Below are 26,696 nucleotides of genomic sequence, written 5' to 3' on the forward strand. Positions count from 1 at the left end.
GAACTCGATATACCTCATCTTACCTATACCTATGAGTGCGTGGTGCGTGTGTAAATAAAAACATATATATATAAATATATATATATATATATATTATAATGTTTGTGATATATATATATTACAAAATTGCTTTGCATTTCCGCTTTACATTTCTGAACTTTTTTTTCAGTCCTTCAGTGGTGTACTTTATGTCTTGGGTGCTCTCTCTCTCTCTTTGGATGAGCCAAAATTGTGTCCTTTTAAAAGAAGTGGTGGCGTAATATACTATGAACTCTTTCTTTCTGACCGTAGACGGGCTCTACCAAAGACCTATATGTCTATGGGCTCTGACGGTAGCAGTTTTATCAACCAGCAGGTGACGCTATCAAACAAAACGTTGCAAGACACAAACAGGATGTTGGGATTCATTTCGGAAGTGGTAGAATGACCGATAGTTTGTCTCATCAGGGAGACATCTTAGCTTAAGCAACCAAACAGAAAATAACACTAGACGTAGTCTGTATTTAACTTTGCGGCCATGTGGTATGAAATAATACCGGGGTTTGCAATTATGACTGTTTGTCTGATGATCCCTGGCATTGCTACAAGCAATATTCATAAATTCACAAATGGTGGCAAGGTGAGTGCTGCGAAGGTAGCTAAATAGATACCGCACTAGCTTGCTAATGTTATCTTATCCATTACTAACCTTAAGGTATGTTGGTTACATTAGTGTTTCAGAATAGCATAATCAGACTTTAAAAGCTGTGTACCAGTAGATACATTGTCTAACTATCCGGCTTGCTTGACATGGTTAACTTAAATGATTGTGCCCAAGACTGTACTGTACTGACAGTTCAATATAGCCCTAGCCTTGTGCGTACAAATAGCTGTAGATCACTCGAGCAGCTTATCAGAATGATCATTACCCAAGTTAGTCTGTTAACGTAACGTTCATTTTAATTTTCAACAGGAAAAGAGACTTGCCAGAATTCCTTATCAGTGGTATTTGTTGGAGAGAGACAGGCGGGTTTCTGGAACTGGAAAGCATTTTCAATCTAAGGTTTGTCCTTCTGTGTGTTCTAGCTAGCTAGTAAATTGAGTTTTAACAAGTTCTTATATCTAAATATGTGCCTCATTTGTCCCCATTTCTTTCACATACAGGGTCTTGAAAACATTCACTGAAGTAATTGGACCCTCCTCCCCCATGAAAGGATATAAAGTTGTGCAGAGCAATCGTAAAATAAAGTTATGTTAACCGATATTTGTTGTCCAGGTGTTTAAAACTACCATGCATCTAAAAAATAATACAGATTTATCATTTTAAATAATAATGTTATTTTAGATAATTAATGTTAAGTGTTACAGAACTGTAGGTGACACAGCCCTAAGAGCATCTCTTAGCTATATTTTTGTGTTTAGTTAGAAAAGTCATTGAGAAGACCAAATTGGCTTAACCACAATATATAATGGAAAAGAGAACATTTGACTTGAGAAGTAAACACTGAGAACCCAACATATCATTGCAGAATTCATACAGGAAAAGATAGACTAACTTTTGATTCTATAAATGAAAGAGACAATTTTAATGAAGGGGAGGAAAATTAAATAACAAATTTGTTAAATCTTATTTTGGTAATATATTTGTTGAACTCTGCACACATTTTTGAGCCCATCTAAACAAAATGGACTTTGAAAATGCAAAAGGTTGTAATGTGGACAGTTTTATGAAACAACTTCCCATTTTAACTATTTATGACTCTAATAAAACGTATGCAGACTGGAGTTACGGTGTGATAGTTGTGCAAAAACTGGGCTAATTTAGGCTATTTGGGGGGTAACGTGTCTTTAAGAACTACATTTTTTCAGCCCTCTGTCCCCATCAAGGGTGTATGCCTTTTGGCCAAGGACCATAAAACACAACAAAAGATAATCAAATGGGTGAAGAGTAGGAGGGACAGACACGAGAGAAGGCAAAACTAAAACTCATGCTGAACAGATTAAGAGCAGCCTACTTCCTGCCTCCAACAACAGCAGCGCTTCACCATGGGCTGTACACCCTCTAAAACACCTAATTCAGTCTCGGTACCATTACCTGCAGATCTTTCTGACCTGGACACCAGTTCCACATTTTTGTCCTGCCAGGGGAATTCATCACTCACTCATGAGACTAGCCTACCGGGGTCAACAATTCAGCAGGCTGATTCCCTCACTGGTGAGACCTTGCAGAATACATGAGCTGAAAATGTTTCCATATGGTAACACAGATGTCAGAAATGTGCTATTGGTTGGTTCTCTGATAATGGAGACTGCAGCAGACTATTCAAGGTGCACCATATGGCTTGTTCCATAGCTGCAGGGATGTTATTGCGCGCATGTTCCCTCCTAGAGCGTCACAGGGCTTGATGGTTCCAGGCAGCCAATATAGTATTATCAGGGTAGTAATTCCACACACGTGAAATGGAAATGTGATTTTGCCTGCACAGGATGTTTGCTTGTACATGTGGACTATGGTTTGTGTACCCATCACATTAGTTCTGCTTTACTGCTACGTGCTGAGCATCAAGGTTTTGCTTTGCAACATACCATTTAATGATGGATACCACTGTAGGTCCTATATACGATGCTTATTTGATTTTTGCATATGATGTATGATATTTGCAAGACTGATTCTATGTTCTTTAATTTTGGTCAGTTCTCTACGCTGAGAATCTCAATCATTATGTGAGTCCATCCTTCACCATCACTGAGGCCGGGCTGACAGACCATGAAAACAAAGCTACCAATGCAGCACTAACGGCAGTTTCACAAAGGTTCAAATGAAACTTCACAGAAGAATTCTAAAATATTCACTGATGTGTTCCGTTGATTAAAATCTCCTGTATATGTCTAGATAACCATGGTGTGCTTAATGTTGTGTACTCACGATGGTGCACACAATGCCAATGTGGCTGTCTCATTAAAAAAAACTGCTTATTATTTTTATTTTTTTCTGAAAGATTTAGCAGTGATGCATTTTATTTGGCATTGCCAATGAAAATATCTGATGGTTTAGAACCTCAGATGAGATGGCCCAACAGAAGTGGAAATCCAGTTTTTTCTGTAGACTGAACAAAAATCAAGATATACTTTGATTGTTCATAAAGTCATACCAGGGAGTATAGCCATACCTTTTCAACTGGGGCGACAAGAGTTGACCCAGTGGTTTTACGTGTATGGCTGTGGTTAAAGTAGTGATTGCTTGAAGTATGGTTTTACAATGTCACCATAACTCCAATAGGGTTGCCAAGCTTCAGGCATATGACAATTGTTGAATTTCTTCCTATGCTTCCAGTCAATATATTTGCAGGATCAGGAAAATGATTCCTCTCCAGGAGTGCAATCACTAATATTAGCAGTTATAGAAATTCAATTAATTTAATACTATTTATTTTTGTCATTAAATAATGAAGGAATTTATACATGCAACCATAATTTGTGGAAGTTTTCTATGACAAAACCTTTTCTTTGTAACTAACGCAAGGACTTTATATCGAACATAAAATAATTACCACCTCACATTGCTTTGCTTGACATATTTTCTCATTATCTTAAAAGAAGTAAAAGCTCAGCTTAGTTATGCTACTACACATTTTCTAAGAGTGATCTTTGACACAGACAAATCCTCTTGTGCAATGTGACCCATTAAGTTAATGTGAATTTAATTCAGATCCCACATAACTACTGTATGAATAAAGCAAAAGGTAAATCTGTACATTCACTAAAATGTTTATTAAATTCAAAATACAAGGACAAAAATCCCCTCAAATACTCTTTTCCCTTACAAAAATGCCCATTTTGTGTGTGTCTACAGGCTCAAATATGAATGACAGCAGGCCAAATAAAGAAAGATCAGTGAAGTATCAATGAACATGTATCTCAGTACATCTTCAGTGTATCTTTAAAGCCTTTGAAAGCTATTAACAAAATGTACATCGTAATATTGCAGGTAACCCCCACAACAATTTACCTGCACAGATACAATTAAAATAGCAAAGACATTATAAAAGAACAACATTCCTTATTTCTGTTCTTTGCCTTTGGTCTTTCTATACACCATTTCCCTGAAGCTGGACAGAATCTTGCTCTCCCTCTTCCTTCTCTCCTCCTGGTTGAAGGAAGCCAGGGCTCTCTTCTCATCAGCACTGTAGATCTGGTTTTCCTTCCTCAGACGCACAGCTTCCATACGACGATGTCTGAAGGGTTGAAAGTCATGTCATTAATAGTCCATTTCAGCATTAAAACGTAACAATCCCAACCATGATAATAAATAACTTATAGCCTACAACTGTAAACACAACCAGAACTGAACAAGGATATTCTTACCTGCTACCACTCATAACATAACCAGAAACTTCATAAGATGCGATTTCATCACTGGTCAGTCCGATTTCACCTCTTCTCGGGATCCTTTTTCCTGCTTTCACATATTCTGCCATGGCTGCACCCTCACCGGGCAGGAGGGCATGCCCAAAGCTGATTGGAGGGATTAACAACAAGGCAGGGATATTAAAGGAAACTTTTTCCTCCACACATATATTATTATAGTGAATAACAATCATGGTAAAACACGTGAGAATACACCCAAACAGGATATCACCATCAGACTTGTGCTGTGGAAAACTACTCACTCAAGAGGCTTGTCATCCTGAGACAGGTGGGTGAGCGGAGTCTCGGGGCCCACCATGACTTCGTTCAGACCATTCTTCTCCACCCAGAGATCATCATTAACGTCGTCCTCCTCCTCTTCAGACTGGTCACTGCTAGAGCTGCTTGATTCTTTGTGACTCTTCTTGGCCTTCTTCTTCTTGGACTTCTTCCTGGAGGAGGAATCAGTTGTGAAGTTATGAGATCTTAATTCCCCTCTTTTTCACTACCATGCAGGAAAAGTAAAAACATCTTATATAGCTTAAGGTATGTATGTATGTATATACTTTTTGCTTTTCTTCTTCTTCTTCTTCTTTTTCACATCTTCTTCTGCAAAACAAACATCGAGTTATCACAGAGAGCACTAAATACATGTAATCCATCATTTGAGGGATTAATTGATCAGTAAATGGCAACGGACATGCCTATTTACCTTCTGACTCACTCCCTGATTCACTGTCCTCAGAGTGTTTTTTGCTTTTCTTCTTCTTTGACTTTGACTTCTTCTTCTTCTTTTTCTTTTTTTTCTTGTCTTCTATGATACAGTAAAAATTAAATATTTGTTATTTACGTGATGAAACCAATTATGAAACCATATGCATCATCATATAAATGCATGATATTGAATTCTCCAAAAGTTATCCATGTTACAAGAAATCCAAACCTTCAGAATTTGCGTCGTTTTTCACATCCTCTTCAACTGGGGTGTGCTCATCTGAACTATAAAACAGACACAATAAGATGTTAAACTCAAACAGTCATTATTTTGTAATATCATATCAGCACGGTTGACACTTACTCGGGCTCTCTCACTCTTGGTGAATATCCCCAGACTTCTGGACATCCCAGTTCACCAATTCGCTCTCGCTCTTGTAAACGCCTGTAGAGAGCAAAGCTAATATAAGCATTACTTATACTAAAGGAAGACAGAGTACAAGGTAATATGCAATGGGTGACAGAGTTCAGTTCTTGTTTCCATGCATCACCTGACATTGAATGCTTCTTGTCGTTGGCGCTGGGCATCATCCCTATGATCGAAGTATTCAGACCTCGAAGCAGGCCCATGCCGATTATCCCGCTGATCAGACCAGTTGGGTCGCTCTCTAGATCTGGAGCGGCTACGAGGGGCGTCCGTCCGAAATCTTGGCTTACCTCTGCTTTTACGCTCTTCTTTGACAAAATAGTTTTCGTATCTATAGTTTTTCACCTCAGGGCTTGAGTCACGAGAACTTCCACTGCCTGATCGACTGTGGCGCCGTCGTTTCGGGCTGCTGGGTTCTATGTTTTTGGCTTCATATTCTGGGCGATAATTCTCAGGCATCCTCGCTGAATTTAAAAATCTCAAATACAGATAAACTCTTGTAACAAGCGCACACACATTAACAATACGTCGTTATGTCGCTAACAGCAACAGTGCGTCACGATAAGCGAATTGCTAGACGTTAGCTGGTAGCGGAATTGCGTTAGGCTAACGCTACGAATCAAAGCCTATCTATACCTATCGTCTTGAGGTTGATCGAATATCAAGTCAAAAGTACCCTTCCTACCTCTATTACCTATTCATAAATGTACTGACTTGTCACAGGTCTGAATTTATAGTATTTCATTTTGTAACGTTGGCCTTTAGCAAAACATTCGTCTTCTCTGATTTAGAAAGCATGATAATCTAGCGTCAACAATCGACTAAAAGGGAAGTTTACTGGGGTGAGCGAATAGTAGCGAATAAAAGTTTCTGAATGTGAAGGTTGTTTGCGAACGGCCAAAGAAGTGAATTGTCGAGTTTAAGAACATCCTTCAAATGATTCATATTTTTATTTTATTTTATTCAATTAGAGATTTTGGTACACAGCGACGTCCGAGGTTAGATGAGGTTAGATGGTCTTGACTTTTATTTCGACAATTATTTTCCAGTATCAACGACTCACCGGAAATGAAATTGTTACCCATTTATGTCATCTACAGAAGAACAGGACACTTTTGTAAACAAAACTGGAGAGAATAGTCGTCAAAGGAGGTTACCCATTTTTTTTGTGGACACCCTAGTGGACTGATCAAAAGTCCAGTCAGTAAGGTGTTTATACGAACTAGGTACTCATGACAAAGGATTATCTTCGAGGAAAAGGAAAACGTATTGCATACGATTCGTTACAGACTCAAAAAGTGTTCTTACACTTGCACGACATTTGCCTTATTTGCCTTATTCTCCTTATTCTCATTAAAATGCTTTGAGTAACCGTTGTCAGAAGTGCTAAGATAGTTGCGACCTTAAGTTTGGTCAGCTCCTTAATACATTATAAATGACATATTATTGGCATAATTAACTTGCGTAGCACGCATAATCTAAACAAATCGGTATGCGACTCCTGTTGGTCATGCATTGCGTGGCAGGTTGCTCCGACTGTCTGGAACAAGAAAGGAAACGTTTTGTTGTCCAAAGCGATATCACCCGCTGTCATTTTTATAATTGGGTGACAGCAAAGTAAGCAGGCTTGGCGTTGCAGGTAAAAGATGAATGCAATCTTAACAACCTTTTGTTATGTTTTTGCGAACAGGGTATCATTTTACCGTATTAAATACACGAGCTAGCTAGCCGCTAGGCCGCAACCTGCATTATATCATGGAAGAAATAACGTTAAATAGGAAGCACTGGTTATAGTGCGTTAGCTATCTACACGCTTTAATTAAGATGTAGATATAAGAGATGTGAAGCGAATTGGCTAGTCTGTACAGTGCATCACAACGTATGCAATCTGATATCTATTTATAGCTGTGAAAGACACCAGATAAGTTGGAACAGTTCGTTTTCCACTTGCTAGTTAGCTATAGCTAGCAAGCACTAGCGAAGTTTAGGTTTGAAGTAACCAAGTAAGCCAAGGCCCCTACGGTTAACACTGTGATCATGAACGGATTTCACTAAGTAGCGACCTAGCTAACTTTTACCCGAAGTAAGAAATGGCGGGTAACGTTATTCAAGTAGGGTTTATTATAAAAGTAATTAGACTTTACTGTATGGATTGGCTACATTAACCACCTTAGTGGATTTTTTAGGTAGTTCGATGAAACACCAGTGTTAGCATAGCTAAGAATAATAAAACATTAGCGTAGTAACAGGACAATATAATTTCAGTCCTTGTGTCACATGTTTTGTGAAAGTCATTTGAAGTTGTCAATTCAAATGTCTGCATGTTGTAGTGTGATCAATGTTTTCCTTTCATGCTACTGCAATGTGATTTGTTAGAGTCTTTGGTAATTTGTCAGGTATAATATTGCCTAATGTTTTGTGGAAGTTATTAATGAGGTAATCTATGGTTTATTATTTGCACTTGCACTTGAAATATACTAAAAATAATTAATGTATTTCTCCTGATTTGCTTTTTGCAGGGATGTCGAGCTTAAAGCTGATTTCAGCAACTGATACCCAGTTTCCTGCATCAGTGCTGAAGTCTATCAATGAACAGAGAAATAATGGATTGTTCTGTGATGTCACTATCATTGTCCAGGATCGTAAATTTAAAGCACACAAGATAATGTTGTCAGCATCCAGTACTTACTTTCGACAGCTCTTCTCTGTTGCTGGACAGGTGATTGAGTTGAATTTTATCAAGTCAGAAATATTTGAGGAGATTTTAAATTATATTTACAGCTCCAAAATCAGTAGAGTCCGCTCTGACAAACTTGAGGATTTGATTTCAGCTGGCCAAATTTTGGGTGTAAAGTTCATTGCAAATTTAGGTGTGCCACTCTCTCAGGTTAAGGGCTTACCTGGCTTGTCAAAAGATATCGACGGCAGTGGCTCTAGCTCTGAGAAAAATGAATCCGGCACAGAGACCATGCCCTTGATCACAGAGTCATTTTCCCTTTCTGCAGAAGAATTCAATATGTCCAGTGGCAGTGCTGACAAAGAGGCAGATGCAGACAATGATGACGTTCTGTTTGTTTCCAAATCAGAGCCACCAAAGGGAAGTTCCAATAGCAAATCCTCTGAAATCATAGATCTAGATGCTGAGGAGGGACATTCTAAAAAAGGGGGCAGTGAGCCATCTAAGGAAGTAGATCAGGAGGCCTCAAAAGAGTTGAAGGGAAAGGAGAAGTATCCCATGACTGGGAAGGGAGATCGAGGGAAAAATTCTCCTCTTCCCGCCCAGCGAGACCCTGTGTCCCTCTCTGGGCCCCTGATGTCTCCAGACAGCATCACCAGTGTTCCTAGCTCTCCTGCAGGGTCCTCCAATCACAGCCAGCCCACCACACCAGTGCGCACAAACAGCCTCATGTCTGACCTCCACAGCCCTCCCCTGCCTGTCGATAACAATGAAGTACTAGGAGTCCAGAAGAAGAAGGTGACCACTATACTAGAGCAATCTCCAGACCGGCAGGGCAAAATTAAACTGTCTGATGTGCGGGTGCCTGTTGGGGGCAAAAACAGTCCTGGCGTGGGCATCCCCCAAACTGTTGGTCCGGCCAAAAAGACAATAACGTTAGACAAAGCTTCAGAGATTGACTCGCTGTCTACAGGATGCAAGGTGTATGCCAACATTGGAGAGAACACCTATGACATCGTCCCAGTCAAGGAGGATCCTGGAGAAGGGGACTCAAGGACTGGGGTGGGCAGGAAGTCCACTCATGGCGCAGGAGATGCATCTAATCTCTCCCCCCGTGGCCCCGGCAAAAAGAAAGCAAAGATGGAGTCTGAGGATCACTACGAGCTTATCATGGATGGCAAGACCTTTTATGTGTGTATTGTCTGCAAGCGACCATATGTGTGTCTGACAAGTCTCAGACGGCATTTTAATACCCATTCCTGGGAGAAGAAGTACCCATGCCATTATTGCGACAAAGTCTTTGCCTTGGCCGAGTACAGAACGAAGCATGAAATCAGCCACACTGGTGAGCGGCGTTACCAGTGTCTGCTGTGCAATGACACATTCATGAACTACCAACTGCTCTCCTCCCACTGTAAACAGAACCACAACCAGGACCCATCCGGCAGAAAAGAGAAAGATGACAATGAAAACAACTTGTACCGCCTCCTGCCCTGTAAGACTCTGCAGTTCAAGCCCTACTCTTACGTGTCGGAGAACGCAGGGGGCATTCCAGTCATTAACGAGGAAGGCATTGTTCAGCACATCAACCCTGGGAGAGCACACTTTGCCAACCAAGCACTTCAGCCCTCAGGCCAGAGTAAGATTCTGAGCTGGGATGACATCTTTGTGGAGCCAGATGCCCACACAAGACCTGGGGCACATGCCCGACCCTTAGTCCAACCGCGCCCTGGTGCCAACGCTGAGAGCTCATCAGAGTTTGAGTTTGTCATACCAGAGACGTACTGAGGTGAAGGGTTCCCTTCCCTGCTCTAGGACTGGTGCCTTTTTCTTAGAGTTTCTTTGGGAATCATGTTTGTGGGTCCAATTTTAGTTTGACGTTACTTTATGACTGTTCAGCAGTAGATTGAGAACTCAACATGGACATCAGACATATGCACAGTGACTAATGTCATGTTACTGTGTCCTCATTTACATGGAATCATGTATCGTTAGATGAACTGTGACGGAAGTAACTGCATGACACAATTAATGCCATGTTCTGAAAGTGTACCAAATGCCATTACTTAGTCTGCTGCGTTGCCTCTCATCCTGAGTACTGTTGACACTTTCATACTTTTATACCGGGGGTGGGGGGAGGGGGGATTCCATTGATGAAGAAAATCATTAATATCCCAATTTACTTAATCATGACTCATTTCGCATCCATACAACCAAGTATTTCCATGTAACTGGTGTATTGTCTGTATATGTTTAGATAATGAGAGAACAGTGAGGTATGAATTAACCATTACCACTGCAGCAGTGCGTTTCTCCATTTGTTTAGTGAAAATTAGACTAATATATTTTGATTTTAAAATTTCCAGCACTGGTTGAATGTTACTAAATGGAACATTGTTGTTAATGTTGAGATTGTGTAAAGATTTGAAGAGAAAGACTGATGATTGGTGACGTTGCACTAAGTTCTCTAACAAGGAAGAAAAAAATTGACAAGCGTAGAAGTGGTGCAGCAAAGCATCATGGGAGCCCTGGCCACTAGCTGTGATGTGTAGGGTGGGGTAGTGTTTGTTGTATTTGAGGATGGGGTTTCTGAGAGAAGGAATAGAAGGGTAGAATAAAATAACTTTCTGCATTTGCACCAGTGATGAAGTCTGTCCCCTTTCACTGTAGACCAAATTGACGCTAATATGCTGGTCATATGTCCCAATGTTAAGGATCAGTGCGATTCATCAGGGGTTATGCCTTGAATTAGTGAAACATAGGAATTTTTCTGTCTTTTGTGTTTTTCTATGAGTTAGCATATAATGAAGGCTCATGCATCAGGAGTCATGTCTTACTTCATTGTTCTTTTCTCCCTATGTCTTGTTGGTATGTAGTTGTGTTGAACCGTAAACTGCCATTTTCTGATATAATACTGCTCGTTGATATTGCTTCAGTATGACACAAATTACAAAATAAAAGCACTTTTAGCTTTTATTCTGTATGAAGCTAAATTAACTTTGTATTGTGTACATAATTGTACTAAAGACCTTCTCCAGTTAACACATATTTCTTTTGAAATGTATTTATTAGGTCTTAGTGCTATACAGAATAAAATTCATCTCCACACAGTGTGAGAGGATTTGGTTTATTTTGATAGCCTAGCTCTCATTCTCTCAACATGTGGAGTTTTGTGCAGCACAGGTGGTCATAACCTTTCAGACACTATAGCTACCACTGTAAAATAGTGTTGCATTAGTCATATACTCGGAGCTGTTGATATTCTGATGTTCTGGAAGGCTTCTTCATAGACAACAGTTATTCAGACAGTATATGACCATTTCATGTGTTTGTATTGTGCTACACAAATAATCTTTTGATTGTTGAGGCAGCAATTGAGATGATTTACAAAAAACATTTTAATGACAGGCAAATCAATTTCTTCAAGTGGAAAAATCACTTTCATAGATCAAGTGTGCATTTTATCACCTCAACAAAATAAGGGTGGAACTAAAAAGGAGTTGATATCACCTTGTGTGTACTGTCAATCACTTACAGAAATGACATGGCAAGACAAAAAAAGGCACAATGCGTAATGTACAATTCATACTTGAGTTATACATTTGGTTTGACATGCTTGAGAGGGAAAATGGCAACTTCTACAAGTTCATGGTAATTAATGATATGGCTAGGCTGTGGCAATAACCATAACATACTGATAGTGAACAACAATGATGGCATTTCTGGAAAATATGTTTTGTCTTGCAGATGGTTAAGTTACTTTTGAGAAAGTCATCAACAGTATTATGGTGTAAAGGGGATGCCAAATGATGTGAGATGTGTTTGTAAAACAGCTGAGCACCCCTCTGATCATGGGGCAGAGCCTTCAAAGGAGGTTCATATCTTCATGCCACCAACTACCTAAATGTGAATATCACAGGGCCACCATCCCCATTTCAAAAGCTAAGGCGTGACTACAATGTTGTATAAGCGCGTATAATATTTACATCCCATCTTATGCTATTTAAACATGTAACAGTTGTGTGTACACCTCACATACTTCACACTAATGTTACCACTGTGTATTGTGTACAGCTTATACTCTGCAATACTTTAGCCTTTAAAAAACAATAATTTGGGCTTTGAAGTCTGGATTCTTTGTGAGCTAGCTGCACGAAAGTAAACAAAACAATAAATAAATAAAGCCTTGTAGCATAGTTGAGTCTATTAAGGACAATACAGTGCAAATAAAACAGGAGCATCCACTTCCTCATGCCAAGGGCAGTGTATTGGAGACGTTTTCAGACCCTTCCAAGTTCTCTACATGTTATGTTTCAGACTTATCTTAAAGTGGATTCTATATATTTTCTTCTCATCAATCAACACACAATGCACCCCAATGACAAAGCAACAGGTTTTTTTTTGAGAGTTTTGTTAATTTCTTTAAAATAAAAGACTGACATATCTTATTTAAATAAGGAATCAGGTTATAACACTTGCAATCGATGGTCTTTGAGATGCAGCTACAACTTGATTGCAGTGTCCCTGTGGCTAATTTAATTCATTGGACATAATTAGGAAAGGCACACACCTGTCTATGTAAGGTCTCATAGTTGATGGTGTTTGTCAGAGTACAGACCAAGCCACGAGGTCAAGAGAATTGTCTGTAGACCTGTGAAACAAGATTGAGTCAAGATGCAGATCTGGGGAAGGCTACAAGAAAATAATTCTGCAGCACTGAAAATGCCCAAGAGCAAGGTAGCCTCCATCATTCTCAAATGAAAGAGATTTGGAACCAACTACAGTCATCCTAGACCTGGCCATCCAGAGTTGTAGGGCCTTGGTCAGACGGGACCCAATAACCCAGTGTTTACTAGGAATGAGATTTACAGTTAGTTTGAGGAGATGGGAGAACGACAAGCATCAGTGGAGCACTCCAACAATCAGGCCTTTATGGTACCGTGTGTAGATGGATGCCTTTCCTGCCTAAACACCAGTTTGGCAAAAAGCACCTGCCTGACTCTCAGACCATGAGAAGCAAAATCCTCTGGTCTGATGAAACTAAGACGGAGCTATTTAGCCACAATCCCAACAACATGTGTGGAGGAGGTGGGCAGTGATCATCATCTCATGAAAACCATCCATCCAGTCCAACACAGTGGTGGCAGCATCATGCTGTAGGGATGTTAACCGCTGGAAGGGACTGAGATACCGACCAGGATGGAGGGAAAGACGAATGCAGAAAAATATTGAGCAATCCTAAAATAACTTTTTCCAGAGTGATCAGGAGCTCAGGCCGGGGCAAAGGTTTACGTTTCAAGAAGACGATAACCTGAAGCATACGCCAAGAAATCACAGGAGAGGCTTCAGGGAAACACTGAGGGTCCTGGAGTGGCCCAGCCAGAGTCTGCACCTGAACTTAATAGAACCTCTCCTGAGACCTTAAAATGGCTGTGCATCAACTCTCCCCATCCAACCTTTCGATTCACCCAACGATTCTGCCAAGAAGAATGGGAGACATTTCCAAAAGAAAGGTGTGTGCCAAGCTTGTAAAATCATTCCCAAGAAAACTTAAGGCTGTCATTACTGCCAAAGGTGCTTAAAACAAGAAAGTGAGGGATCTAAATAATGATGTTAATATTATATTTTAATGAATAAAAAAACTTGTTATTAAATGTAATCATTATGGAATATTTTGTGTAGATTGATGAGGAAAAAATGAATTGAATCCATTTTAAGGTGAGTCTGCATCGTGACGCAATGTGAAAAGCTTGAGCTGTCTGAACTTTCCAAATGCACTATAGGAGAAGGTTAATGGAACTCATTGTGAAAAGTGAGCTGCTATGAGGGGAAAGACGAGACAGAAGGCAAGACCTGACCAAATCAAAGGGAAGGCCTAAAGGTCCCTTGCATGCTTCTAAAGGGAGCATGCATTGCTAGGTGCTTACGCGTTGCGTTGGGGGTGTTGCCAAGCAATTCACACCTAGAACAATAGGCTTGCGTAAAATGACGCAGGTCTAGAAAAAGGGGCCGACGCACGCAAGACGTGAAAAGTCGCGCAAGGGGCTTGCGCTTGCGCTTACGTAACTGAGCATAAATCGGCCTTTAGAGAGCTGCACAGGACTTAGCTGGAGAGGTCAGTGTCTGCTCTGGATGTTCACAGACATTAGTGTGGTGAGGTCAGTGTCTGCTCTGGATGTTCACAGATATTTGTGTGGTGAGGTCAGTGTCTGCTCTGGATGTTCACAGATATTAGTGTGGTGAGGTCAGTGTCTGCTCTGATTGTTCACAGATATAAGTGTGGTGAGACCTCAGCTGGAGAGGTCAGTGTCTGCTCTGATTGTTCACAGATATAAGTGTGGTGAGACCTCAGCTGGAGAGGTCAGTGTCTGCTCTGCATGGCCACAGCTCTGCATGGCCACAGACATTAGTCAGTGCGGGCCGGGCACATAATGGCAGCACTCCGATCTCATCCGATTCTCTCCATGGGGTCTCCATGGGGGGTTAACTGCTCTATCTCAAAGCACATGGCAGTGACAAATCTAGATCTTGGCCGCGTCAGTTCAAATCAAATGCGGAATGTTTACATCTGCTACCGTTGATTATACAGTAAATAAGTTGTGAAATTAAACAAAAACACACCACAGTTAAAGTTGTATTAGTATTGATTGATTCACATCGATATGAATGGATTACATGACTAACAACTGGTGGAAAAGTAATATGAAAATATTTGTTCACTGAATTAGCGCGTTCTGTCCCAAACAGTTGTGTTCAAGTTTCAAAGTTTCAGTTTCGGTTTCAGTATTTCAACGTGAATGAGAGGGAGCACAAGAACTGAGCGTCTAGCAGCGATTATCATATCATAGACATATATGATGCATGTATATGTCTGTGGGCACGATCTCAAGCACGTGCAAAAGTTGTTGTTGTCCAATTTGAATCTACATTCGAGAGACACATGCGCGCCCAGTCCGATTCCCAGCGGAATCGAATCGTGTATCCAGGGGTTTAGATCGGAGTCCAGTCGGACTCAAGTCGGACACAATGAATCTAGATTTGGGGAGACACATGTGTCCAATCTCCAATTTAAATCGGACTGAAATCGGAAATTGGACACATGTGTCCACACTGAGTGAGTGTGGTGAGGCCGTAGAAGAGTCTTGGTGTCTTGTCTTATGAGGGGGTTTGTGAGAGCCTGGTACAGACCTACTGAAAGGAAGGGCAGGTGTTGAAGTAAACAGGCTTGCACCTTTTTTCTGCATCACATAGCTACTGCTTTTTCTTTTTGACACAAGGATACACAAATGCAGTCTCACAAATATGCACACTGACAAACCTTAGGAACCCATGACCGCTAACTGGTGAAGAATGGTACACTAGTATCGTATTATGCCTGTGGTGCATACATTTTTTTTTTCTTCACCAAATCAGCCAGTCTTTGGGTTAAAATGCCAGGAGTCCACTGCACTGGTGGCTCTCTGGGTGTTCGAGGCCTGCCTCCCATCCTCCAGTCCCGATGATCCAGTGGCATGGTCCAGGGCAGTGAACAGGATCCCCTCCTTTCCCCTTTTTCTGTGATGTGTCAAGGGGTGTATGGGGGGGGTTTCTCATCAGGAGGGTAGTGTGGGGGGGAGTAGCGGGGAGGGATCATGTTGGGCCACATGTGACTGGCACCAGACTGAGAGTCATCCGACAAACCAGAGTCCGGGTTGATACTGCTGGCCTACACAAATACAAATGAAAAAATATATGTCAGGATTTGTTAATAAATGTACTTTCTGTTTCTGCCCTATGTCACATCAAACAAAGCACAAACATATTCACTTTACATTGAAAGAAAGGCATGATGTTCAGTCCCCCATTTAGTCCTAAGTGCTCTTAGCCATGTGCTATTCCTGCTGAAAGGATATACATAATTGAGAAGCATACAGAGCCCGTCACAGACCTGTAAACCTTCAGTCATGTTTAAGTGTCTGGTATCTCAAGGAGACATCTTATCCACTGTGGTCAAACTCTATTCCCTCCAGTAAATGTTGCAGCAGATAAAATCACAATTGATTTGAATAAAGACTGATCACCTGCAGGTCGTAGGCAGTGTAAGGTGGCAGACAGGGGGTGCTGTTGTAGTAAGAGTTGTAGGAGGTGGACGGGGCAGGAACCTCAGGGGGGCCTGGCACTGGCAGAGGCTCTGGCTCACAGATGTCTGGGGCAGCACTTGGCACCTACCAGAACCACACAGCACCACACAGCAAGTTACAATACATAACATCTACTAGAACAACACAGTAAGTTACAGTACATAACACTACATCTACCAGAACAACACAGCAAGGTACTGTACATAACACTACTCTGACATAACATCCACCAGAACCACACAGTAAGTTTCAGTACATAACACTACATCTAATAGAACCACACAGCAAGTTACAGTACATAACAGTACATCCACCAGAACCACACAGCAAGTTACAGTACATACCACTACATCTACTAGAACCACACAGCAAGTTACAGTACATACTGTAACACTACTCTGCAAGTCTCAACTCTAGCACTTCCGGCTGTGCAATGTAAGAGGGTGCTCGCTTTGGGATAGCTCCCGCATATTTCACAATTTAGGTGCACTTATTCGACGTTTACCCTATTGGACCGTATTAATTATTTAAAAAGTAAACTTGCCTACATTTTGAAACTAACTGGCTTACAATGTCGAGACCACAACAGGGAAAATATTCTGCTGCAACTCAAACAGCATCATTAGCTAAGATGGCGGAGTCGCTAACATAACACTATTCTACCAGAACGACACAACAAGTTACAGCACATAACACAAACACCTTCCAGAAAATGACTCATAACATTGGCTCTCACCATGTCCTTGAAGCCCCCCAGGACTGCAGCTGTGATGATGCCGAGGAAGAGAGCGATGATGTTGAAGATGGTGGCAGACCAAAGCAAATGGTAGAGGTACACCACGTCCTGGCAGCTCTTCACCTCTGTGTACTCATGATAACCTCCCCTCAGCTCCACGTGGCTACTCAGGAGAAGTAAGAGGGGCAATCGGAGGGACAAGGGACAGAGAGCGAGACTGGTGAGGGCAGTTGAGACACACAGCACCCACATCAAGTCCACAGCAGTTAGTTGTTAATCCACTGAGAAAAGATACCATCATGACAACTGAGTACAGGCCAAACCTTTCCTAAGAATATGTAGCATACCAGAAAGTGCAGATGAGCTTTTGAAAGAAAAGACTATGATAAACAACCAAATATAACCATTTGGCTGGAAGATAGCCAACTTCACTTTCAAACAAACTCCAAAACGGATGAGATGCTTTAGTCAGAAGCTAGTCAGTAGTGTTGCAGCTTGGTCTGGAACACAGGAATGAGGCTGGGTCTTCATGGAGCCACAGACAGAAAAACCAGGCCATGCAGGAGAAGTCACCCACTCATTTATTTTGTATTCCAGGCAGGAGCTCAACTCCACACATATTCATTGATAAGCTCAACCACAGCAAACCATGGGTTGTGAGTGTTATAACGTGCTGAGAGGGGGCTAAAAACAGGAAGACCTACTTCCAAATGGACGATTTCCTAACTTTTTTCAAAACATCTTTATTCTGATGTCCCAAAAGAGGATGCTCTCTGAAACATAGGTAAACACAAATGTTCTTTTCTAATACTGTTAAAATTAAGGAAGAACAACAAAGAAAATTTCAATCAACATATAATATAGATCAGAAATGAACAGATTTTAAAATCAATGCATTATTTTGACCTTTCACCTTACTTTGGAAGTATAGTAAGACAGCGCAGCACTCACTTGCCACAGTGGAAGAGATCACAGCAGTAGCAGGTGTTGCTCTTCACACGCAGGTTACAGGACACTCTGGAAGCCGTCTGGCAGTGCACCTAGGAATACACTCAAAACAATCAGAGGTTGTTTCCCATTTGCTTCTATTGCAAGAAGCCATACACAATAAATTAAAGACTAATCGTGTAAAAGTATGATCCTTGACCCACACAGTTATGGAGACTTATTTTGGAATAAGGGAAGAACACTCACATCTCTGTCAAATGCTGAAACACTGGAGTAGTATTCACACCGTCCAGCATACAGGGGCCCCAGATCCTGTGGAATATCAGTCACATCTACATGCAGCAGGAATCATAGGGCATAAACATCATGTGGGGTCATGGAATTAGAGATACTTACTATGTGTCTGGTGGCAAACACCCCATCAACAATGGCACAACAGAAGGCAGCCACCACACCAAAACTGATAAACACAATGGATGCAACCAGCTGAGACAGAGGGAGAGAGAGAGAGACTGTAAACAAACAGAAAGCCTGGATGTTATAATCCAAATCATATCTTACAACTTATAACATAGCTTTTCATTAAAAAGGTGTTTCTTGGTGGACAATAATCAAAGCTGTGATATGTGTTTGGCCTCAAACATCGACACAGACCCTTTCTTTCTCATAAGATTTCAAAATTTCATGATTTCAATAACTTCACATCTTTTCCCACAGATCTCCTGTTCATTGTATAATTTCTCTGGAATCCCCCTGTCAAAGACAATATGAAATGTGAAGGGTTTCAAAGAGCGCAGGTCATTGTAGGGCAATGGAGCTGGCAATTACTCCAAAGGGCCCATATGGTAATGAGGTACTGTCCACACCCAGTGAGTTATCACAGTGAGAGAGCTGAAGCTGTGTGTGTGCATGTGAATGAGACAGAAGTGCTAGGATGAGGACAGAGGTGGAACTTAAGGCAAGATTCTCTCTGATGCACATTCACCACTGTCTAAAGATCACCAACATCACCCATCTCTGCTAAAGAGTTCTGAAATACAATGAGTTTTATCAAGAGATGATGGCCACATCAACTCAAGAACTATATACCCATGGTTGACCATGAGCAACTTTTACTCAAAATGTAAGACAGAGGGTCATTTGGGTATATGTCAACTCTCTTTCCGGAGCTAAGACGTGAGGAAAGGAAATATGGAAGGGATTCAAGGGAGATGGAGGAATCAAGCATGGACATGCATTAGAAATGAGAAGTGCTTGCTCACTCATATGTCACTTTTAAGAGACGTCAATTACTGATGACAGAGAGCCATCTCTGCTTCCTGGACCTAAGCAATTAACTGAGGATTTTTTTTGCTGACTATTGAAGTAATACTATGCAACAATTTGACACTTTTTGAGGTATGGTTTTAAAGGTTACTAGTTTTAATAGCATCGTCAAATTCACTTTGATGGCATATGGTCATGGGAAGGACAGATGACAGATAAACACCTGTGTCTTTCCCACTATGCACTGTGTAGTTCTGTGTTTCGGGCTGAAACACCCTGCAAAAATGGAAGAAAAGCTTTCACAACCTGACATTGCCAGCTATAGGCCTACTGCCAAAAGACACCAGTTAGTGTGTTGGCAGGCTTATTCCAGTGCCAACTGGGCTGTTGGTGATGTTGGCAAGGTTTTTCATGCCTTTTAGTAAGCTTGCCAGTTTTGGAACTGAACTACTTATTGCTGCTTAATAAAAGTATTATTTTAAACAAAACATGTGATGATATAATTAGGTCCATTTAATGTTCGTATTCCTTGGAACTAGCAGTCAATATAGAACAAGGATACCCCTTAAAGCCGTAAAAGTTAGAGACAATTAATGACAGCTCACATAGGCCTACTGATTAGGGATGCACCGATCCGCTTTTTTCACCTCCGGTGCCGATACCGATATCTGAGGTTTAGTATCGGCTGATACCCATACCGATATAAAATAACAGCGCGAAACTATGGTAACTGTGTGTATGTGTGTGACCACACGTGCGAGAGGGAGAAATGAGGAGTGCATGACATGAGATCTTGGTGCATTTTTTGCTCATTTGCTACTTAACATCATGTCTAGTCATAACTATCAATTCATAACATAGGCTAAAAATAATCACAAATAATGTACGTTCTGTCTAGCGCTAGTGTTCATATTAGTTAGCAATCATATATCTGCTAGCGTCAACTTTTACATTACATTGTAGAGGCTCAGCATGGTGACCTGTTAATGTATTTGCTAGTTCTAGTCTGTTAAAAGACCCACAATTACCAAAGCAGTATTCTTTATCTCCCTTTAATGTGCATTCATCAATTTCCATTACATGACGATGCATGTGATCCTACATATGTGTGTGTCTGCAATGAGAATGGGGACTAATTAGCACTGCACTGAATTAATTTAACATGAGTTATTGCTACACGATAACAATTACACAACTAATATTACTCGATACATATCATTGTGGACATTACACAAGGCAACACGAATCTCATTCATAGCTCATCCAGTCGAAATCTTAACAGGATGAACCCATCTTTATTACCAGAGATGGGCAGTATTTCAATTACTTGTATTTGAAATACTAGTTATTTTGCTTTTGAGTATTTTGTAATTTGTATTTGATAGGGCCGATAAAAAATCGAATGTAATTTGTATCAAAATACTTTAGAGTGGAGTAATTTTGTATTTAAAATACTCAAATTACTTTCTCCAGTGTTTAGGCAGAAGGAGATTTTTTTTTCTGTCGGATTCTACCACGAGACCATCTGATCTGCCTCTGAATGTCATTGTCGAATCAGTCAATTTGCCAAAAGTGTTGCTTCTTCTGGCACTGCGCGCCGCATTGCATAGAGGCAGAGGCCCGGGCGCACATGAGACTCTTATTAAAGATCTCAGCCTACTAAACGTTGTTGAGACTCTAACTAAAGATCTTACTCATTCTCACAGAGACAAAACAAATAGCTACACGGTCATTTATCTGTGTGATGTCACATGTGGGCGCCAATGTTGTCAAAGATAATCTGTAACTGGTGGAAGTTGTATTGTTAAATGGTGAGTACTTTGGTAGATTAAAGTGTAAACTTTGAATACAAATGCTAGTACAACTTCTATACTTTATCTGTAAGGTTGTGAGTTTGCAGTGGTAACATAAGTTGGATTCGTAAAACGTATTTTAGGAAATAAATGACATTGCTTGACGTGTAGCTATTTGTCTCTGTTTTGTTACGACTTTCAATTTAATTCAAATTTCAGCAACATTTATAGTAGGCTACGTGTATTGTTTTGTCTCTGTGAGAATTAGTAAGATCTTAAGTAAGAGTCTCAACAACGTTTATAGTAGGCTAAGATCTTTAAATAGAGTCTCATCGGTGCGGAGTGCCAGATCGCGTCCTAGGTGAGGCGCGCCTCATCCACAAAGTGGAGCGTCTCGCCCAGGCGCGGAGTGCCAGGCCCGCGTCCTAGGTGAGGCGCGCCTCATTCACAAAGTGGAGAGTCTCGCCCAGGCGCAGAGTGCCAGATCGCGTCCAAGGTGACGCACGCCTCATTCACAAAGTGGAGCGTCTCGCCCAGGTGAGGAGTGCCAGACCCGCGTCCTAGGTGAGGCGCGCCTCATTCACAAAGTGGAGAGTCTCGCCCAGGCGTGCAGTGCCAGATCGCGTCCTAGTCCTTACCTGGCAATTACGTATGACGAAAGCACGCTGGGGATAGCTCTCCTGGAAGCCATAGAGATTGCAATGAGAGCCCTGTCGTGGCGGTTACAAACATGAAAAAAAGGATACGGAACCACTGACATGGGCCCGTCATAATAGCCTGCACCTGGCCCCGTGGTTACTACATTACGCCACTGAATAGCCCAAACCTGAATGTTGTGCTATACCAAATTGTGAGAAAACTGAAAATTCAGAAAAAGTATTTCCTGTATTTTAAAAATACAAAATACATGTATTGTATTTTGTTACATTTTCTGTCAACAGTATTTTGTATTTTATTTTGATACATTTATTTGAGGGGTATTTTGTATTTTGTATCAAAATACATTTTGATGTATTTTTGCCCATCTCTGTTTATTACAGCAAATAGACATCAGGACATAACTAAATCTCCGCTTAGCATGCTAATCGCTACTGATACACTACCTATACATAAACATATATATATATATATAAAAAAAAAACATTTTTAATTGTCACGATACCCGATCTAGAAATGTCTTCAATATCGGTACCGATACCGATACAAATATCGGATCGGTGCATCCCTAATACTGGTGTTGCTGTTGACATGCTATAAATGTGTTGTTTTTAAATATGATCCCTATGCACAGTTTTATTAAATTTGGCATATCCTACCATAAATCAAGCATTCAGGCCATATTTTTGCCAATTTCACTGATTATATATGTAGTATACTGAAAAATATGGCTTCCTGCTGTGTCCCTGACAGATGTGAAGGAAGAGAAGGGAAGCGTACAGCATGGCCTGGAGGACCGATGAATGAAGACAGAGGTGACACCAATAAGGCTTTGAGAAGCACCCATAGTCTAACATCAGAGGAAACACCAACAAGGCTTTGAGAAGCACCCATAGTCTAACATCAGAGGAAACACACTAAGGAGGCTTTGAGAAGCACCCATAGTCTAACAGCAGAGGCCAAACATCTTTCCTGAAAGCGAAACCTCATTTGAAAGTTGGCCTTTGTACCAGTGCCCTCCTTTGTTTAGTGCATTAGAATTGTATTCTGGAGATTTTTTTATGGCTTGGGTGCTCGGAGACCAGAAATGACAGCTGAAACAAATTATGAAATGTCTTTCAAGACATCCCACTGAATATGGGATGGGTTATGGGATTGGATTGATCGCTGAAGTCGGTTGGGTATGGTGGAACTTCATTTACAAAAGTTTTATCTCTGGCCAAAGGGTTGTGGATCTCAGATGGGATGGGAAGGAGAGAGGTGTCTGAAGGCCACCTGGGTCCAGTGTCCCTTTAGTGCTGCCTGTAGGCCTGGTCTGGTGTGTCTTCAGTGCTGCCTGTAGGCCTGGTCCAGTGTCCCTTCAGTGCTGCCTGTAGGCCTGGTCTGGGTCCAGTGTCCTTAAGTGCTGCCTGTAGGCCTGGCCTGGTCCACTGTCCTTTCAGTTCTGCCTGTAGGCCTGGCACGGTGCCATGCTCTTTTCAGGGACCTGCACTGCTCCCTCCTCTGAAATCAGTCTCCTCCCCTTCCCTATCAGGGCGCGTCTAAGGGAGGATTCAGTTACTCGTCACCCCATTCCATCCACAGCAGCTCAGTAAAGCAGAGAGGAGAAGAGAGGAGACCTGCAGCCTCCAAATGTCATTCCACACATTCCGGCCTACAGAGGTTTCAACATGTGACCTTCTAAGAACTCAGATAAAACAATCAGATCTGAAGAGGTGTGAAAATTCTCACAATCTATCTCCCTTTTCTGAGTTCAAGCTGTTATCTATTACTACACACACTGCTCTGTAAAAGTGTGTCTGGGTCCCGTTCTTCTTATACAGACTGATGCAAAGGGGGATGCTCATTCCATATTCCACATGTGCGCAGCAATGCTATGCCTGCATGGAGAAATAGGAATAGCATCATCCTAGACCCAACCCATTCTCCAAGCTGCCACAGGCAGACGGCAACATATCCTATTGCCTCTCCTCTCCTCTGCGACCCCTTGTGCACATTCCTGCCCAGAGATTTATCCTTCTCTTCTTACACTGGGCTATTTCTAGGTAGATTTCACAAGAAGCCGCGGAACATGCCGTGATACTTAAGCCGAACCCATGGTAGCTAAACTCTGACTTACTCTGGAGCATCAAAACATGGCAAACATTAATGACCAACGTCTGTGTTCCCTCGTGACCATTACCAGGTATAGTAACATAGTTTAGAGATTGGTTTGTAGTGAATGGCCACACCCTCACAAATGATATGCAAGTTCCAGAGCAGGAATATGACAGCACTGTGTAACACAAAACCTCTTACCATCTGCCTCTTGTTTTCTATCAAATGGGACCCAATGATTCCGAGAAAGGACCCAAAACCAAGCTGAAAAAAAAGAGTAGAATGTGTTCAAGAAAGGAAACTCAAATAGTCCATTTAACAACGTATGAAATGTTTTGTCAACGTCAAGGTGTTGTAGCTCCCACTTCTAATTTCATGTTGTTTTTTAACTTTTACTTGAAATGTGTCACTATTTAGTCATTTTCTTGGTTATCTGAAGTTCTCCTCAGAAACGTCAACTATAACAATTCTATACAAAAACAAGCTCAGCAAAAAATAGAAAGCCTAATACAACACAAACTTTATACTTCAAGCTTTGGAACTTGTTTCGATTAAAAAAAAGCCAGCATTAGTGCTCCTGTGAGCTAACAGGGCCTAATAATCTCGGGGCACCATGCTATTTTCTGTTTTCAGATTATGTAGATTATGTGGAAGTGGAATTATACAGGAGCGTCAAACAATCTCAACTATTTCTTTTAACGCTCAGAAACTCACTCCAGGAAAGTATCCTTAGAAACTCACTATAACTCCAGGATAGTATCCTTAGAAACTCACTATAACTCCAGGATAGTATCCTTAGAAACTCACTATAACTCCAGGATAGTATCCTTAGAAACTCACTATAACTCCAGGATAGTATCCTTAGAAACTCACTATAACTCCAGGATAGTATCCTTAGAAACTCACTATGACTCCAGGATAGTATCCTTAGAAACTCACTATAACTCCAGGATAGTATCCTTAGAAACTCACTATAACTCCAGGATAGTATCCTTAGAAACTCACTATAACTCCAGGATAGTATCCTTAGAAACTCACTATAACTCCAGGATAGTATCCTTAGAAACTCACTATAACTCCAGGATAGTATCCTTAGAAACTCACTATAACTCCAGGATAGTATCCTTAGAAACTCACTATAACTCCAGGATAGTATCCTTAGAAACTCACTATAACTCCAGGATAGTATCCTTAGAAACTCACTATAACTCCAGGATAGTATCCTTAGAAACTCACTATAACTCCAGGATAGTATCCTTAGAAACTCACTATAACTCCAGGATAGTATCCTTAGAAACTCACTATAACTCCAGGATAGTATCCTCCGACTGTGATGTTCTGGGTCCTGGTGGTGGCTGCGAGTCCAAAGACGAGGATGAGGACTGACACCACAAGTAGCATCCCAGTGGCCATTATGGACTTTCTCTTTCTCCTCTTATATGATCCTAAGGGGAACAACAAGCATGAAAGACGTAGTCTACCTGAGGGCTGTCCGCCCATTCTACACACCCTTTAACTACATCAAATTAGGGCAATGGTCTAATTATGTGCCCATGTCCTCAAATGACTCCTATGTGATGTATAACTTAATGTTGTAGGCTAGTTTTTATGTTAGGGATGAGCCAGATTGACCGAATTGACCCAATGGGCGGGTTCCTTGTAACCTCGTGTAGTAGCCTACCCTCATATAACAGTGTCAATCCTATTTAGTAATTTACCGGAAAAGGCCAATTCTAATTTGAAATATGACGTTGTTGTTAGAGCACGCAATCGCTAACCCTCTACCTGTAACCATATGTTGGTCACAATCTGTAGCGTCTGCTGCACCTGCACTGACCGTCACAGAAACCTTGAGAAAATAGATGATGTAACGACAGTATTTATTTTTGAAGGAAAGGACTGCTGCTCTGAGCTCTTACGGGAACACACACATTAATGTACATCCTTCAAAATTCCCCCTTAAACCTCACTGCAACAGTCGATTTTGTTTTTCAAAAGCAGTAAACACTGCACAAATATTATGCTACTCTAAAATGCATTGTTACAAGGAAGTCTATATGATTAGGCAGCCCTGTCCACGAGGTCAATGATCATTTTTGAAAATGTCTCATTACACCCTCAGCAAAAGGCTATTGCATTTTCAAATTTCAGGGCATTGACCTTGTTCACATACCCATCGTATCGGAGAGAGTTATTCCATTGGCTTGATGATTTAGGTCCGTTGGCATATTTACTCTAGTCGCGAGTAACAGCCTATAGAGCAAGGTCTGGAGATATATCCAACTCGTATTACATATGGAAAATGTAAACAATTAGTTAAATATCGTGCGATCTTGGTTTGCGGTGGCATTCTCTAATATCCCGCGTCCTCTCTGCTGCCACGATGGTCTAATTTGCATCAGCGCGCACTGACATAAATGCTGCTCTCATTCTCTCGTCCGGACCTCAGCCGCGGCGTCTTTTGGCTAATTTACGCATGCGCTAAGAACACGCCTCATCTTCGTTAGGGCGAGACATACTTTGCATTACTCTCACAAATGCTGTTGCTGTATCGCTCGGTCACCATGTCAGAAATACGTAACTGTTTTTGCTAGGCAGCCTACTGAAAAAGACACAAAGCCCTTTCCGTTTAACGCAACTTAAAGGAATGAACGGGCGCCACCTTTCGACTTGAACATGACATGTGGGTGAAGCAACCTCTTACAGTAGGCTACACTCCCTGAGGACAGAAAACATCTGACTTAAATTTGACTTTAAATCTTCACCTTTGCATAGTGCAATGGTGAAGACCAATACAGGAACGGTAAACTGCTCCCATTTGCATTTGCGAATGTCCAGTGAAAATGTGATTCACAATGTCGTAGACTGGTTGTAA

At 41.2% G+C, this 26,696-nt stretch overlaps 4 protein-coding genes across 7 annotated transcripts; 2 read left to right on the forward strand and 2 right to left on the reverse strand.

The window, feature by feature from the left end:
- The first annotated feature begins 407 nt into the window (after window positions 1-407).
- ndufa1 (NADH:ubiquinone oxidoreductase subunit A1) lies at window positions 408-1,243 on the forward strand. The gene is made up of 3 exons (XM_080840556.1): window positions 408-619; window positions 953-1,042; window positions 1,144-1,243. The coding sequence occupies exons 1-3, from the start codon at window positions 518-520 to the stop codon at window positions 1,162-1,164; spliced, it is 213 nt and encodes a 70-aa protein (XP_080696682.1). The 5' UTR covers window positions 408-517; the 3' UTR covers window positions 1,165-1,243.
- Window positions 1,244-3,735: 2,492 nt separating this feature from the next.
- nkap (NFKB activating protein) lies at window positions 3,736-6,334 on the reverse strand. 2 transcript variants are annotated; one of them, XM_080840706.1, is made up of 8 exons: window positions 5,652-6,334; window positions 5,465-5,545; window positions 5,330-5,385; window positions 5,099-5,197; window positions 4,953-4,995; window positions 4,650-4,838; window positions 4,345-4,494; window positions 3,736-4,214 (listed from the first exon to the last, which is right to left on the reverse strand). In XM_080840706.1, the coding sequence occupies exons 1-8, from the start codon at window positions 5,984-5,986 to the stop codon at window positions 4,040-4,042; spliced, it is 1,128 nt and encodes a 375-aa protein (XP_080696832.1). In that variant the 5' UTR covers window positions 5,987-6,334; the 3' UTR covers window positions 3,736-4,039. The 2 variants fall into 2 exon arrangements, with proteins under 2 accessions (XP_080696832.1, XP_080696831.1); XM_080840705.1 differs by having other exon boundaries at window positions 5,099-5,200.
- Window positions 6,335-6,629: 295 nt separating this feature from the next.
- zbtb33 (zinc finger and BTB domain containing 33) lies at window positions 6,630-10,302 on the forward strand. 3 transcript variants are annotated; one of them, XM_080840475.1, is made up of 2 exons: window positions 6,630-6,753; window positions 8,047-10,302. In XM_080840475.1, exon 2 carries the CDS (start codon window positions 8,049-8,051, stop codon window positions 9,990-9,992), a length of 1,944 nt encoding a protein of 647 aa, XP_080696601.1. In that variant the 5' UTR covers window positions 6,630-6,753; window positions 8,047-8,048; the 3' UTR covers window positions 9,993-10,302. The 3 variants fall into 3 exon arrangements, with proteins under 3 accessions (XP_080696601.1, XP_080696602.1, XP_080696600.1); XM_080840476.1 differs by having other exon boundaries at window positions 6,630-6,736; XM_080840474.1 differs by lacking the exon at window positions 6,630-6,753 and adding an exon at window positions 6,961-7,166.
- Window positions 10,303-11,252: 950 nt separating this feature from the next.
- On the reverse strand, window positions 11,253-26,300 carry tmem255a (transmembrane protein 255A). Its single transcript, XM_080841281.1, has 10 exons — window positions 25,995-26,300; window positions 25,124-25,266; window positions 24,023-24,085; window positions 18,405-18,494; window positions 18,255-18,320; window positions 18,012-18,100; window positions 17,765-17,833; window positions 17,061-17,223; window positions 16,265-16,408; window positions 11,253-15,909 (listed from the first exon to the last, which is right to left on the reverse strand). The coding sequence occupies exons 1-10, from the start codon at window positions 26,047-26,049 to the stop codon at window positions 15,769-15,771; spliced, it is 1,023 nt and encodes a 340-aa protein (XP_080697407.1). The 5' UTR covers window positions 26,050-26,300; the 3' UTR covers window positions 11,253-15,768.
- Between the last annotated feature and the right edge of the window lie 396 nt (window positions 26,301-26,696).

Source organism: Sprattus sprattus (assembly GCF_963457725.1).
Source record: "Sprattus sprattus genome assembly, chromosome: 6".
In the NCBI taxonomy this organism is placed as follows: domain Eukaryota; kingdom Metazoa; phylum Chordata; class Actinopteri; order Clupeiformes; family Clupeidae; genus Sprattus; species Sprattus sprattus.